Source organism: Astyanax mexicanus, chromosome 14, assembly GCF_023375975.1.
Source record: "Astyanax mexicanus isolate ESR-SI-001 chromosome 14, AstMex3_surface, whole genome shotgun sequence".
NCBI classification, from domain to species: Eukaryota; Metazoa; Chordata; class Actinopteri; order Characiformes; family Acestrorhamphidae; genus Astyanax; species Astyanax mexicanus.
This window is the reverse complement of record NC_064421.1, coordinates 28,847,643-28,864,380: the sequence shown is the minus strand read 5'-3', so window position 1 is coordinate 28,864,380 and position 16,738 is coordinate 28,847,643. Positions and strand designations below refer to the sequence as shown.

The window sequence follows — 16,738 nt, the reverse complement described above, 5'->3', positions numbered from 1 at the left end:
AATACATTGCGAACCTATTGCTGCTTATAGGCTCTGTTACACGCATTTCTTTGGTATTCATGGCACTGAAGCAGAGAAGTATAAACTGTCAGCCATGGAAACTACCAGCTGCTTTCTAATAAGCATTCGGGGCTCGGCCACAAGCACAAAGCTGCCAGAGCGTGCAGGAAAGGACAGAAGCTAAAGTGCTAAGGTGCACCAGCTGCTCCACCTGCTGTGACTGACTGCTTACGCACACACACGTAATACATCTTAGAAGAGATGACCAGGGTTCTGTTATAACCAGTAATTTTAGAAAATGCTAAATTAAGTTTAACTCACTGAGCACTTCATTAGAAACCATAGACCAGAAAACCTGACCCAAACGATTTCTTAAAATCACAAAGCTTTAGGCAAGTTAGGCATTGTGTAGCTTAGTCTATAGCCTGTGTACCACAAACATGTTATGAACATGTAGCAGCTAATTTTCAAATTCCGTTATTACAAAAGGTAGATTATAATAATTTTGTATATGTTTAATACGTTTTTGGAGGTAATTACTGTGAGTAATGCTTATTAAAAGGTTTCTTATTGAAATGGTTGTTTTTTTTTCCTTGGGGAAACTAATTAGTTTTAGGCCTAATTAGGCCTGATAACACACCCCCCAAAAAATTGCAAGTATAGCTCTGGAAAAAAAAAATAAGAGACCATTTAAAATGATGAGTTACTTTGATTTTACCAAATTGAAAACCTCTGGAATATAATCAAGAGGAAGATGGATGATTACAAGCCAGTGCCATAAAAGTTATCCAAAAGCAGTGTGTAAGACTGGTGGAGGAGAACATGTCAAGATGCATGGAAACTGTGATTATAAACCAGGGTTATCACACCAAATATTGATTTCTGAACTCTTAAAACTGTATGAATATGAACTTGTTTTCTTTGCATTACGTGAGGTCTGAAAGCTCTGCATTTTTTTTGTTATTTCAGCCATTTCTCATTTTCTGCACATAAATGTTCTAAATTACAATATTTTTATTTGGAATTTGGGAGAAATGTTGTCTGTAGTTTATAGAATAAAACAACAATGTTCGTTTTACTCAAACATATACCTATAAATAGAAAAATCTGAGAAATTGCTTCAAATTAACAAACTTGTTAACTGATTTGAACCAGAGAAACAGTCTATCAACAGAAATTACATGGGCCAGAGTCCTTTAAAAATGTGTCCAAAATCTTTTGAAATCCTAGTTTTGTGTACAAAAGAAAGCCCTTTCAAGCCTAACTATAGTGTTCCTAATACAGATGAGCCTGGACAGTTAAATAAGACAGCTTATCAAGGGAACTGAGAACAGCATACAAGACTAAGTGTATCTGATCTTCTGATACAAGCGACACAAAGCAGTGAAATACAAGATCCTCTGAGTGTTTTGGCCTGAATTCAAAGGAAGGTCAAACTGTAAACACTATCTCCCACTGTGTAATTATCAGGCTATTACTATTATAGCATTATGTAGAGGAAAAGTGGTGAATTGATTTGTGTTGGGGGTGTTTCTGTATTGGCTGTAGTGTTTCTGATGCTCTCTCTGGGTTTGGCCTAAGCTTTGGGAAATATTTCAGAACAATGCTGGCACTGTTTTATTAACTGTGTGTTTGTAATGTAATTAAATTGGACAGAGGTTTTGGCTGTAGATCTTCCTACCACATACTGAAGGAAGTTATATGATAAAAAAAAAAAATAATAAGAGACCACTTAATGATGTTTTTCCGGGATTTTACCAAATGAAAAACCTCTGGAATATAATCAAGAGGAAGATGGATGATCACAAGCCATCAAACCAAGCTGAACTGCTTGAATTTTTGCACCAAGAGTAAAGGCATAAAGTTATCCAAAAGCAGTGTGTAAGACTGGTGGAGGAGAAACTGCCAAGATGCATGAAAACTGTGATTAAAAACCAGGTTTATTCCACCAAATATTGATTTCTGAACTCTTAAAACTTTACGAATATTAACTTATTTTCTTTGCATTATTTGAGGTCTGAAAGCTCTGCATCTTTTTTTTGTTATTTTCTAATTTTTTGCAAATAAATGCTGTAAATGGCAATTTCTTTTTTTGGAATTTGGGAGAAATGTTGTCTGTAGTTTTTAGAATAAAACAACAATGTTCATTTTATTCAAACATATACCTATAAATAGCAAAATCAGAGAAACCGATTCAGAAACTGAAGTGGTCTCTTAAAAAACACTATTGTGTTCTCTGTGATCTCTTCCAGACACTGCATGGATTGTATGGTCAGATCCACCAGCAAATTAGTTCACCTAATTTAACTAAACGTGAATGCCTGGTTAGATAAATCAAGATTTGGATGGTAACTGTAGCTTCTCTTTAGACAGATGTTGCTCTGCCTGTGTGTATTTCTGCACTCTTTAGTGTTGCACATCTTTAATACTTTCTTTCTTTTACTGCTTTTAATCCTCCACGAAGGTCATGTCTATATTTATAAAAGCATCCCACCTCCTTAATCTCTCCTTTTTAATCCGACTGCAGTTTTGATTCTCACCTCTGAGGACGGTTTTGAGGTTGACCTTGGCCTGGAGGTGCAGCTCCTCCACACAGGGGGGTCGGCTCCCTGGTAGAAACACATTCTCCTGCTGGTGCCAGGGCGCTGTGTAGTGTACCGACCACTTGCTCTCCTCGTCAAGGCTGGACACCGCTGGAAACGAGACAAAAGAAGACGATGCATGAATTGAAATCACCAGTGCTCAATTAAATCAGGTCAATTTCATTGAAGTTCAAATTCATGACCCAACTTGAACTCAAATCAGTGCAGTTTGATGTAGGTTAACCGAATGCCGATGATTTTTCTCATCAAAATAGTTAAAACAGTCATCCTATTACCCTGTCCTTCAATGGTCGGGACCCCACAGGGAATACATTAAGGGTGACCAATGACAAATAATAAGGAACAAAATAGTATTAAATAATAAATAACATGATAAGAAACGCTAAAATGAATAATAATGAACTAAAAATAGGAATAAGTAACTAAATAGTAATAAATAAATAAATAAAATTTAATTAAATAAAATTTAAAATAAAATAATGAGAGATTCAGTGATCCCAGCGAGCAGAGCTTCAACATTTCCTATAGTGAATTCCAGCTCACTGGTGCACTGTAGGTAAAAGCAGATTTTCCCAGTTCACTAAAAACTCTCTGGCATGCTGTCATGAGTGGACCACACACAGCAGTGCTGCTGGAGTTTTTAAACACCCCTGTGTAGTATAGGCTGTGACCTGTGACCATTGATGAGATAGTAGATAAAAAAAGTGTGCAAAAACAGACAGATTAACTTCTGCCTCTGTCTTTACTTGTATCTACAAAGTGGATGAGCTAGGTAGGAGAGTACCTAGGACAGTAAGTGATTAAACACAGTGGTTAAAAACTCCAGAAGCACCGCTGCATCTGAGCGAGCAGATACACAGAAGTACTAAAGTCTGTACTTATAGAACTGCTATACACTGAAGTGTCCTTATATTTTAAATGGAGCTAAAAATGCATAATGGGTAGAAAAGTAGAAATGTAGAGATGTTCATTATGTCATGCTTGTTCGCCATAAAATGGTCCTAAAATACACTAGTATTGTTTATTGCAATTACTGTATTTTCTGACTATAATGCGTACCGGATTATATGGTGCACTATTAATAAACATCTGTTTTCTGGTTTATTTTTATTCACAAGGCACACCGGATTATAAGGTGCATTTTGAGCGGCACTTGTTAGGAACAAGGAACAGGACGACCTGTAAAGCTAAGCTAAGTAAAGAAAACAGAACTCTAATTCTTAAAAAACATTTTCAGACAAGTCAGACAAGTCAAAATAGTGCTTGGTTTTAATCTACACAGATTTCCCTCCTGAAAACTCTTCATTAGGGTGAGTAAAGCACTTCAGTTTATTTACAGTAGACTTAGATGGTTAGCGCGGTTAGTGGGTAATGCTAATGCTGCTCCAGCAGCGCTAACCAGGGTTAGCAGCAAACTACAGGCTGATAATACTCACCTCTTAAGGGCCGAATGGCTAGTGCTTAGTAGGTAATGCTAATACTGCCGGAGAACTAAACTGAAACTCCTGTATAACCCTGTACTTCAGCGGAGTAGCTTTTCTGCTCACCGGTAAAATTCATACATAAAATAAAAATAAAGTATTTTAAGTGTGCCTTATTGTGCAAAAAATGCAGTATTTCTGAGACAATACATCATTCAAAAACATGTAGTTACACTGACACAGAGAAAAAAACACAGAAGAATATTCCAGCATATTTTTAAAGCTACTAAGCTAATTTAATGGCCCTTTAAATTCTAGCCATTAATCCCAAATCCATTTATTTTTTTCATCCTCAGGCTGCGTTCTGGTTCTGATGAGAGATGCATGTCTGATAGGCAATAAGGAGAGAGTCTGGGTGCGCTCGCTGCAGAGGGGAGGCACGTGAGAGAGATTTGGGAGCTGCAGTCATGTGCTACCTCCAAGGCTGTGTTCATAGTCAGCCCAGAAAACGCAGGCAAATCTACACAAGCAGCAATAAAGCATCTGAAAACACAAAGTCTATGCATTTTTCTGACTGACACTGTGGTAACCTGTATTATACAATCAATCAGTTATGCTAAGAGGACAGGCTTAACCAAGATGATCACATGATCATGCTGTAAGGGCATGTCAATAATTTTTTATCTTTCTGTATAACGTAGAATCCAGGCACAGGACATCAGTGGGACACAGAGTTCATGATGGCAATTCAGAGTTTTAAAAATGAATAGGTAATAGTGAAGAGCAGAACATGCTCTAAAAACTTCCTAAGACCTTTTAAAGATCTTCTGAGGTCTAAACTAAAACAGAGATTTTGTTCAGATCCGATTTGGATCTTGACGGTTAACATTTTCAAATGTAAGTGATCTGTATCTGTTTGTAATGTGACTGAATCTGTTCCTGAATCGCCTGACATGCGCAGATTGATAAGTGTATAAATGTCGCCTTCTTTAACAACAAAAAAACGCCATATTTGAGAGACGACTCATAGCTTTATAAGGGGAAATAGTTGTTAGCTCATATGTGGAGCATCTTTTGCTGGAGTGGAGAAACAGCAAACAGCTGGTCTGTAGTTAATGCTCAGGTCGAGGAGGTGAAAAAGGGACAGGCGGTTTGCTTTTGCTGTTTTTGCAGCTGTAGCTGCACAGCTGCACCAAGAGATGTGTGGGTACGAGAGAGAAGCGCGTAGTGCATGAGTAAAAGCAGAAAGACGCATGAATTCTGATTTGACCATTCACATTCATGGCGCATGTCCAGGGATCGAATACGTATCCAAATTAGGACAAAATATAAAAGTGACAAATCAGATTTGTCGTGTTTACACAGCCATGAAAAAATCTGATCTGAGCCACACTGAGCAAAAAAATCTGATTAGAGTCACTTCAGCCTGGTAATGTGAACGCAGTCCTAGAAATATTTTTGTTTGAAAGTAAAAAGACGTCTTTTTGAAGGGGTTGAAAACGAGTCTATAAGACGTATTTTTAATTATACTTTCAGTTTCAAACAAAATGTAATGTAGTTTCAACAAACTTTAGATTAGAACCATTTAGATTTCTGGAGAGGGGAGGACTAAAACATTTGATATTATGTAAAATCTCTGTTTTTGCCATTTTTAATATTAATAAGTCAAATGTTACGATGGTCCAACAGATGATTTGGAATAAAATCTTTTATACACTGAATACCACTGAAACCTAAGCAGTTTTTTCCTTCTTCTGTAAAGTTGCCACTTTGGAGAGACAACAATTTTGTCAGACTGTGACAATTAATTTGTGGAGACTTCTACAAAATCTATTTATTACATTCTTTATTTCTTCAATGTTCCTCACTTTGATAAATAACTTGTAACTAATGGCTTTTTTTGACTGGAACAAATTAAGGGTGATCATATCTAGAAGTATAGGGAAATGTAAAAAAAAATAGTTGCACAATAAGATACACTTAACATTATTACAAAACACAATATTTTATGACACGCAGACAAAATGCATTCGTAGCGGCAGAGTAAAAAAACTGCTACTTAGACTCCGAGTGGGCATGCAGGCTACGTGCTGCCACTATGATCAGAAGATCGCTGGTTCGAATCCTGTTTATGAACCCTGAGAGAGCACAATTGGTGAAACTATTCTTTTTATATCCCAATATACTGTATATTACACAAAAACTATATTGCAATGTCTATTTTTTCTACAATATTGAGCAGACCTATGATGCATCACAATATCCAAAATAATGCCTATCCCTAGTTGTATCCCATTTCACTACTTTTCTCACATAAATTCACAGGCTTACAAAATACAGATACAGATCAGTATTTGGCAGCACTTTCTCAAGGTGACATAAAATCTGGGTCAGCAGCTTGCAGCTTTGTTAAATATAACTGGCTACATTAAATTAATCTATAGTCATAATAAAAACATATATATAAACAAAAATACAGTTCTCATACATTAACAAAGCATATTTAAACAAATCAGCTCTGTGAACAAAAGCCAGATGCAGCCAGATGCTCACATACAGTAGAAGAAAATGCTCTTCTCTCCATCCAAAATAACTGGTGAGCAAGTAAATTGCTCTGGTTGAGGGTTTTTGAATGAGACTAATGAAAACGCGTGAAGATCAATAGAGGCTGAATAGCTCCAGGCGAGAACTTCCCGCATTCTCAATTTTCCCAAACGAGTAGCAGCACAATCGCAACAGCACACAATGAGGATTTCACCTCATTACATTCACAACTGTCGCACAATTCGCTAATTAACCAACTGTCTGATCGTTCAGACTGAACAGCAAGGTCACTGTGAAGCACATTCACTAGTTTTCCTTCTGTCTCACCTTCATCCTCCAGCAGCTGCACTTCTCTCAGACTGATGCACCAAACAAGCCCACCGAGACAGCACCAGAGCCCTGTCCCACTCCCTAAAATACCTGGATGCGCACCTGACCTTGAACCGACACGCTGAGGAGATAAAGGCAGCAGCGTGTGGAGGAGTCACGAGGCGAGAGCAGCTTACCCTTCTTCTTGAAGTACTTAATGACAGATTTCAGAGTTGTGCCAATGAACACCATCGTGGCGGCTCCGAGACGGGATCCTCCAGCAGGTTCCTCCAGAGGGGGAGGGATGCACTCGCGTGTGACCGTGTTAGTTCAGCATTAGCGTGATGAGAGAGTGTGAGGTGAGTGTGAGTGTGAGTGTGTGTGTGTGTGTGAAAGAGAGGAGAAAGTGAGTGCGGCGAGGCAAAGCAGCACACCAGCACTGCCCACCCTACACACTCCACACACACTCTATTCTCATTTTACGCTGACTGGCAGAGCTACGCGCTACTCCCCCTCCCCTTTCACTCTCTCTCTCTCTCACCCACTCACTCTCTCTTCCCCCTTACACACTCTCTCTCTTATTTTTGACCACTTCTCTCTCTTTCTTACATGTTATACAGATACTCTCTCTCCCCTTTATCCATTCTTTCTCTCTTTCTCTCTCTTCCCCTACCACCTCTTCTTTTGTCTAATTCCTCTCTCTCTCTATCTTTCTCCTCTTCTACAGATAGTCTTGCTCCCCTTTGCCCATTCTTTCTCTCTCCCTCTCCCTCGTCTCTCTACCTTACCCCTCTCTCTCTCTCTTCTTTTGCACCATTTATCTTTCTTTCTTACTCCTCTTTTAAACAGATACTCAAACTCAACCCTTTCTCTCTCTCCCTTTCTTTCTCACCCACTCCCTCGCTACATCTCTCTCTCTCTCTACCCTTTATACACTCTCTCTATCTATTTTCTTTTGACCATTTTTTCTCTCTCTTTCTTACAGATACTCTCTCTTTTTCCATTCTTTCTCTCTCCACCTCTTTTCCCACTTCCTCTCTACCTTACCCCTCTCTCTATCTGTAACCCACTCTCTCTATATTCTTCTTTTGGACCATTTCTCACTCTTCTTTTTTAAATATACTCACACACACCTGATTCTATCTTTCCCTCTCTTTCTCACTCACTTCCTCTCTACCTTATCCTCTCTCTACCTGTTACCCACTCTCACTCTATCCATCTTTTTGACTCACTCACCCCTTCTGTCTTTCTCTCCCTCTCTTTTTTTACCCACTCCCTCGCTACCTTGCTATCTCTCTCTCTCTCTCTCTCTCTCTCTCTCTCTCTATACCTGTAACCCACTCTCACTCTATCCAACATCTTTTGGACCACTTCTCTCACTTTCTTACTCCTCTATTATAGAGATTATCACACTCACTTCTCCCTCTCTCTCCCTCTTTTTCTCACCCACTCCCTCTCTCTTTCACCCCTTTCCCACTATCTATCTCTACATGTAACCCTCTATTTATCTTCTTTTGAAACATGTCTCTCTTTTTCTATCACCTCTTCTCTCTCTCCCTTTCTACCTTACGCTTTCTTTTACTTCTCCGTAACCCCTCCGCTATATTCTTTTGAACCACTTTTCTCTCTTTCTTTCTCCTCTTATATACTCACTCTCTTTCCTTGTCCATTCTTTTTCACCCACTCCCCCTTTCCTCCTTTTCCACTACCTCTCTACCTTACCAGCTCTCCCTCTCTCTCACTCTATTCGTAACTCATCCTGTCTCTTCTTTTGAACCATTTTTTCTCTCTTTCTTACCTCTCTTATACCTATACTCACTATATTTCTTATATATAATCACATATACTCTTTCCTTGCTCATTCTTTCTCTCTTTCCCTCGGTTTCTGACCCACTCACTCTCTCCTTCCTTCTCTCTTTCTCTCTCTCTCTACACGTAACCCTTTCTCTCTCTTATGGACCTTTTTCATTTCTCTCTATTTCTTACTCCTTGTACACAAATACCCACTCCCTCTCTCATTGTCCACTCTTTCTTGCTCACCCCTTTTACTATATCCCTCTTACAAACATTCCCTCACTCTCTTTCCTTCTCTCTCTCATACAAACACACTAATCCCTATGGATCTATAGTTGCAGTTATAGTCCTCCCTCCCTCCCTCCTCTGCTGTGATGGGAGCAGCATTAGTGCACTCTCTCACCTTGCTCTCTCTTAGTCGTGGTGGTGACGTCCTGAACTAGTGCACTATTGATCAACCAACTGTTACTGTACTCTACTGCAGGGGTTCTCAACCTTTTTCGAAAACAATAGCTGATAGAACCTCCAGCAAATCTTTGACAAGCATTACAATACAGAAATGCCATTTAAAACGTTACTGTGCAAAACAGAACCCTTATGTTAAAGTAACTTTCCATAGGTATGGTGGTTTTGGGGATTTGGAGACACCTCTGGTGAGAACGTGTAACTGCACACAGCAGTATACATACAGCATACTTCAGATTCATGTATCATATTTTTCGCACTATAAGGTGCACTTAAAACACTTTAATTTTTCCAATAATCACAGTAGCCACTAACCACGCTAAGCGCTAGTTTTTCACCCTTCCGAGGTGAGTATATTGGACTGTAGTCTGCTGCTAACTCCAGCTAGCACTGCTGGAGCAGCATTAGCATTAGCTGCTAACCGAAGCGCTAGCCCTTTCGCCATTCATAGGTGAGTATATTGGCCTTTAGCCTGTACATTTGCCGTGTTAAAACAAGCTACATGGAACGAACCACTAGCTAATAACACCCTGGCTTAACAGAAGATTCTGGGTTCTTCAGTGTAGTTCTGTCGGGCAGCACTAGCCACTAACCACAGGAAGCCTTAGCAAAAATCTGGAAATCTAAGCTTACAGTAAATAAACGGAAGCACTTTACTCACCCAAATAAAGAGTTTCAGGAGAGAGGACTGTATAGATTAACATCCAGTGCTCATTTAAAGAAATTGTTTACTTAGCTTAGCTTTTTGCTGAATAAGAAGGAAACATGGCGGCACCCATGTTCCTTACTAGTGTTGCATAATGCGCCTTATAGTGCGAAAATACAGTAAATAATCTGCTGTGTGAAATTCTGTGTTTTTTTAGTTTATTGTTTTATTATTTTGCTAACTTATGTAATTGTGTAGACAGCAATTCCATTCAATAAACCTACAAGATATGTTTTTAGCATGATTGTATTAGACAGGGATGCACATGCCAGGACAGTGATACCATTTGTTTGAATATTTTGTCCTCTGCCAAATCAGTAAGACTACTGCTCACTTAAAAATTATGAGTTTCTTTGATTTTACTAAATTGAAAGCTTCTGGAATATAATCAAGAGGAAGATGGATGATCACAAACCATCAAATCAAACTGAACTTTAAAAAAAAAAAAAAAAGACTGCTGCTTTAACCATATCCGGAAGCGACAGTAACCTCTCTGTGCTCAGAGACAAGAAAAAAAAATGAATCCTCTCCTCTCCAACTCCTCTTCAAATGAGGCATGAATAAAACACTCAGCATTTTCACATGAAAGGCTGATCAGACGCTGCAGACCGCCTGGTCCAGTGACTCCCCCAGCATTTACATTCTGCACACATGATGCTGTGTTATCCCCTTAAATGAAATGCTGCTGACTCGGTCCTTTCTACAGTGTGGAAAAGTCTCACAGGGACAAACATCTTCCTGTAAAAGGTAAAGGGTTTAGGGCTTGTGTTTTAAAACATACAACAATTAACATATGAATAGTATGATAAAACTGTACAGAACTGAAAAAAATCATTGGCACAAATCCAAACATCTCTCCTTCCCTTTGGAAACATTCATCCAGTCAAGGTCATTTCACCCCATTACTGTAATCATGTACTGTCACAAAAATTATGCAGCAGTAACATCAAATTATAGCAGCAGATATAAAGTCATGTCATCAGTTTTGCCTTATAAGTGAAAACAATGGCAATAAAATGCGCTGTTTTTATGTTTTTTTGGGATTTTCTTTAAAGGAGTCAAACCTAACATTTTACTAAAAGGATCTAAACCTAATATTAAGCATCAGGATAATCAATTCATGGGATGACTAATGACAATTTAGTATATTTCTCAAATGTACTGTTGGTGTACATTATTAAATTTAAAATGTTTTAATAAAGGTTTAGGTTTTAAAATAAACAGTTGATTTTAATGGTCTAATAATCAAGAACCAAATAAATTCCATCCCAGTGATGTAGTTTATACACTATTTTTTATTCAGAAAATAAAAAAGCATTTTTGAGCTAAAACATTTACAGCTAAGCATTGGATTAACTATGGCTAATATAACTTAATGTTCAGATTTGACACACAATTTTACTTTTTTATGCCTATATAGCTCTGGAAAAAATAAAATAACACTTAAAATGATGAGTTTCTTTGATTTTACCAAATTGAAAACCTCTGGAATATAATCAAGAGGAAGATGGATGATCACAAGCCATCAAACCAAGCTGAACTGCTTCAAGTTTTGCACCAGGAGTGGCGTAAAGTTATCCAAAAGCAGTGTGTGAGACTGGTGGAGGAGAACATGCCAAGATGCATGGAAACTGTGATTAAAAACCAGGGTTATTACACCAAATATTGATTTCTGAACTTTTTGTGAATATAAACTTGTTTTCTTTGCGATATTTGAGGTCTGAAAGCTCTGCATCTTTTTTGTTATTTTAGTCTCATTTTCTGCAATTAAATGCTCTAAATGGCAATATTTTTATTTGGAATTTGAGAGAAATGTTGTCTGTAGTTTATAGAATAAAACAACAATATCCATATCAGTTGACAAGCTAGTTAGCTTTCAGCATTCCCCCCCCCCCCCCCCCGGCCTGGTTAACCTAATTAAAATGTCACAACAAATCTTGTGGGAATATTCTCTTTGCTTATTGGTTAGACAATTCTAAAGTCAAAGCAAGAAAGTAAATACAAAAAGAAGGTCCTAAGTTCCGAACTAATGTAAATTTCTGTACAATTAACATGGAGCAACATCAGAAATGGCATTTGGCTCAAACCTGAGGAGGACATTAGATACCCGTTCACACCTGATAGTTCATAATACACACCTGCCACAACATTAAAACAAACAAACAAGCAATCCAAATATGAAACATATGAAACCAGCTCAGCTATAGTACAAAAAGTACCAAAAAGCTTGCATATCATTTGAAAAAACGAATTTCAGAATCTTCTTATTCTGGAGCAAAAATCTAGTAAGATAAATGGTCGTGGTTAAAAGTCACCAAAAATGGGATTGCATTATATAAACGGATTATGGAAGTGTTAACTCAGGGGAAGGAAGGTTTGGTATCACCCACACTTGCTTGTTTCTGCACATATAAGCCCTCGTAGTATCCCTGTATAGGTGGAGCATCCTGAATTTTAAGTACTGTTGGAAGCTATGATTGCCACAACTGCCCGTAGTCGTAACTTCCTTTTTTACACTTGGTGAATTCCTACCAGTAGAATCACGGTATCCCAGAGTATTTTCTAGTTGCCCTAAAGCCATGTGCTTCTGCTTGGCTGATTCTGTTGTGCTGGGTTGTCTGATTTGGTCTCCTGAAGCAGACAGGCTTTCTGAGGCTCTTCTGCTCCTCTGACAACACATTCAATAAATAGCAATCAATGCTGCAGCAGAAGCAGCTGAGGGCAGACACAACAGAATAATAATAACATAGACTAGCACCCATCATTCATAGCTGCTAGTCACTACCATAATCTTATATGATCAAACTGCTGCGTAATGCTAGAGTAAGTTAAGGGGAATTTGTTTCGGCACAGCATAGCAAATTGTTTCAGTTCTTTTTCTTCTTCTATTGTTTTATGGGTGACGATACACTGATTTATCATTCTGTCATTGGACTGAGAGTCCGAAACATCTAAAAAAGAGCTTTTAAACTGCAAAGTAACCAGACCATGATTAATTTTATCTGTATTGAGACCAAATAAGGTATGTGTGAAAGAACATGAAGTTTGTTTCAAGGAAAATCGCAAGTGCAACAAAATGCGCTTCTATAAAACCATCATCAGGTTGTCTCTGCTAACTGGCCAGAGCTACATGGGGTGGAACAAGAAAGTAAATACAGGAAGATTCTACAGCTCTGGAAAAAATTAAGTGACCACTTAAAAATTATAAGTTTCTTTAATTTTTCCCAAATTGAAAACATCTGGTATATAATGAAGAGGAAGATGGGTGATCACAAGCCATCAAACCAAGCTGAACTACTTGAAATTTTGCACTAGGAGTAAAGGCATAAAGTTATCCAAAAGCAGTGTGTAAGACTGGTGGAGGAGAACATGCCAACATGCCAGGGTTATTCCACTACATATTGATTTCTGCCTCTAATTTAGAAACTGAAGTGCTCTCTTTTTTTTTATGAGCTGTATGTTCCAGACTAGCACATATGTTTGTGCAGTGTGATGCTGCTTTAACATTGAATGCAGAACATTTTCAGTTGGATTATCAAACAGTTTGTTTCCCAAGGGATGGTAGTGCCGATACATAATTTCTTTTGTACAAAGCTCCATAAATTCATGCCAGTAAACAAAGTTGAGTGAGTGTAAGCGGCAACCACTGCACAAATCACGTACAGCGTGAAAACAGATAAGCATGGAGCAGCAGCAGTGACTGCTGTAGTAATTATGTGTATAATAAATCAGTTTAAACTGCACCTGAACAGCCGATTAGCTCAAACATGAGGAGTACACATAATGTTTGGGTCAGATCAAGTTTCGGATCATGTTCTCACCTCAAACAAACTACTTTGGAGTTATTTTGGGACCGGAACAAGACCACCTCCTCTTAGCTATTTTATTAAACGCAAGGTGAGGAAACTTAAAGATGTCGGTCCGGAACGGATTAAAATTACCAGAGGACCACAGAGTTCAGTGAAAAACAGTAGGTAATTCTGAGAAAAAGAAATACATGGTCGTTCTGGATGGGAATAAAATCACAGAGGACCCCCCATAAAAGAGAAAATTACCCCAGAACCCCCTGAGAAACTAATCCCATCCGGATAGGGCTATAGATTGATTTAAACCTGGGTCTACTCATCTAAAATAACATCCTTAATCACTTTTCCTTACAATAGTTAAAAACTAGTAAAGGATCAGATTGGAATTGGTTCAGATTCTATTCCCTGCAGTTCCCTGATTAGGGCTCTAACATATGCAAATTAATATTCACATCAAAATATTCCCATCTCTTTCATATTCATATATTCAGAACCGTGATGCTCTTTGAGGGAAAGGTCAGTTGGACCAGGTTTAATCAACGCAGAGACAGTACACTCATCTCTGCCAGAAAAATCATCACTGATTAAACGTGAAATAGAGTGTCCAAATACAGCACAGAGTCCACTTCACACAGAGCGGAGAGTGGGCACTTTCAGTGATTAAGGCAGTCACGTGACGCCTGCCGACATCAGCACGGCAAGCTCTTATCTCCTGTCCTCCATCCGTCGCTCCTCACAATGAAGCCATTCAGGTCCAATGTCATCAGTCACTTACAGGTCAACAGCCTCTTCTCAATCTGACTGCGGGGACGCTGGGAAAGAAATCCACTCAACAAACATCTACACTGTGTGACAAATGATGACGGCCTGTTTGACAACACCTTGCATGTGGAGTTTCTCACAGTTGCACTCTCTCTTTAAAAAAAAATAAAGGCTCTGTAAAGAGTTATTTGAGGGAAAACAGCTTAGTATGAAGCAGCAGCAGAGACAGGTGTAATAACTATGTAGATAATAAATCAGGTTACACTGCACCTGAACAGCCAAATAGCTTTTACATGAAGAGTACATAAAATATTTGCATCAGATCAAGGTTGGATCACGTTCTCACCACAAGCAAACCGTTCTAGAGATTTTTTGGGACCGTAACAAGACCTTCAAGATCTCCTCTCGCAGGTCTTAGACCTCTATCACGTTTACACATCTTTTAAATCAACCTGCCACAATATAGTGTGAACAAACCAGAGTTCGTTTTAACGTAACTAAATAGCGCTGGTGTGAAAACAGCCCAAAGAGTCCAAAGGTCCAGACCAAATGATGTAGGTTTGAAGGTGTGCATGTGGATTTTCTCACAGTTGCAATCTCTCTTTAATAAAATAAAGGTTCTTCGAAAGGTTATTTGAATGACGCCACAGAAAAAAAAAAACAGTTGTAGTTTAATAAAGATGTTTTTTTCCTGCATAAAACTGGACACAAATATGAAAAATATCAATAATTTTGTTTACTGCTTTTAAATGTAATTATTTATTTGTTTTAAAAACTGTATCATAATGTATCTGCACATTGTATCATAATGAACAAACAAAAATAAATCAATTCCTTGAACCAAACATTAACAATATATATATATACAGCTCTGGAAAAAAAATAAGAGACCACTTATAAATTATAAGTTTCTTTGATATTACCAAATTGAAAACCTCTGGAATATAATCAAGAGGAAGATAGATAATCACAAGCCATCAAACCAAACTGAACTGCTGGCATAAAGTTATCCAAAAGCAGCATGTAAGACTGGTAGAGGAGAACATGCCAAGATGCATAAAAACTTAAAAAAAAAAAAAAACTCTTAAAACTTTATGAACATGCAAATAAATGCTCTAAATGGCAATATTTTTATTAATTAATTTTAATTATTTTTATAATTTTACTGAAACATATATGAATAAATAGCAAAATCAGATAAAATGATTCAGAACCAGGGCTGTATATTTAGTTCTCAATGAGTTACACATTTTAGATTAAAAATAGGTCACATTTTATATCGATCTTTTGTTCTCAGGCAACAAAGTTTCATCTTTTTGTCATTAAATTATTATTACAAAACATTAAAATCAATGTAGTTTCTGTGCAAATCATAGAAGATCACCATAAACTTATCCTAACATGCTCTGACATATTCCTTTCTATTCATTTGATCTTTTGTACCATTGTGGTCCCTTTGCGTCTTTATCCTCATCTCCATCCTCCACCTCCACAGTCACTCTCGCCCTCTTATCCCGTCACTATGACCTCTATCACTGTCATTATGACTCTCGCTCTCTCACTGTCAGACTGACACTATTATCTTCCTCATCTTTCTCATCATTATGTGACATCTCATCCTCGCTCTCATCAACTGACAGTGCCACCTGTTCTTTACACCTTTTTGAAGTGCCACAGAAAACTGGTGGATTTACCTTCTGAATTAAATCACATGTGCACATGTACTGTGTGAATTACATGTTCTTATTAATGCATGGCAAAAATGTATTCATGGCACATACAGTTGGACAAGTCTTAACACTTTTTCTGACAATGTGTGTATGTTACATAAATTCTGCATTTTCTCTCCATAATGCCATATTGTTGCCCCAAGGCAACATGCAGTTTTATTTGTAATTTCCTAAGATATGTTTAATGATATGTATGATATGATATAACTACACTTCGGGCGCGCGTTTCCACAGAGATCCACGTAAACACAACAGCGAGGGGAAATGGAGGAGCTACTGAACGTTATGTCATGTGACCGAGAAAGCCAAAAAACTCACTGGTCCTCCTGTTTTTTCAATCGCAGTCCGGACGCAAGAGTTTTGTCACTGAGTAGAAGTGTGAAATATTTTTCACAGACGTCCCTCTGAGAAACTAATCCCGTCTGACATAAATTATATTTAGCGGGAGAAAATTGTTATTTTTGGAAGCTTTTGAGTCCCTGTGGATATAGCAATGTTAAATTTAGATTTTGGCTTTTGATAACAAGCCGGTAATTTATCATATTTATATATAAAAAATGTACGCCTCATTGTTCTGCACGTAAACATGCTATGTAAC

The 16,738-nt window shown here is 37.9% G+C and overlaps 1 protein-coding gene across 10 annotated transcripts in view; it reads right to left on the bottom strand.

Moving 5' to 3' along the window:
* The window catches only part of nhsl1a (NHS-like 1a), a 128,254-nt gene that overhangs the window by 24,155 nt on the left and 87,361 nt on the right, over nt 1-16,738 (bottom strand). For 8 of the 10 annotated variants that reach the window (XM_007239254.4, XM_007239255.4, XM_007239257.4 and 5 more), the window contains exon 2: nt 2,541-2,693. In XM_007239254.4, the coding sequence (XP_007239316.3) occupies nt 2,541-2,693 (153 nt within the window). Of the gene's footprint in view, nt 1-2,540; nt 2,694-7,074; nt 7,340-16,738 lie in introns of those variants that run through there. The other 2 variants (XM_007239260.4, XM_007239262.4) reach the window with 2 other exon arrangements.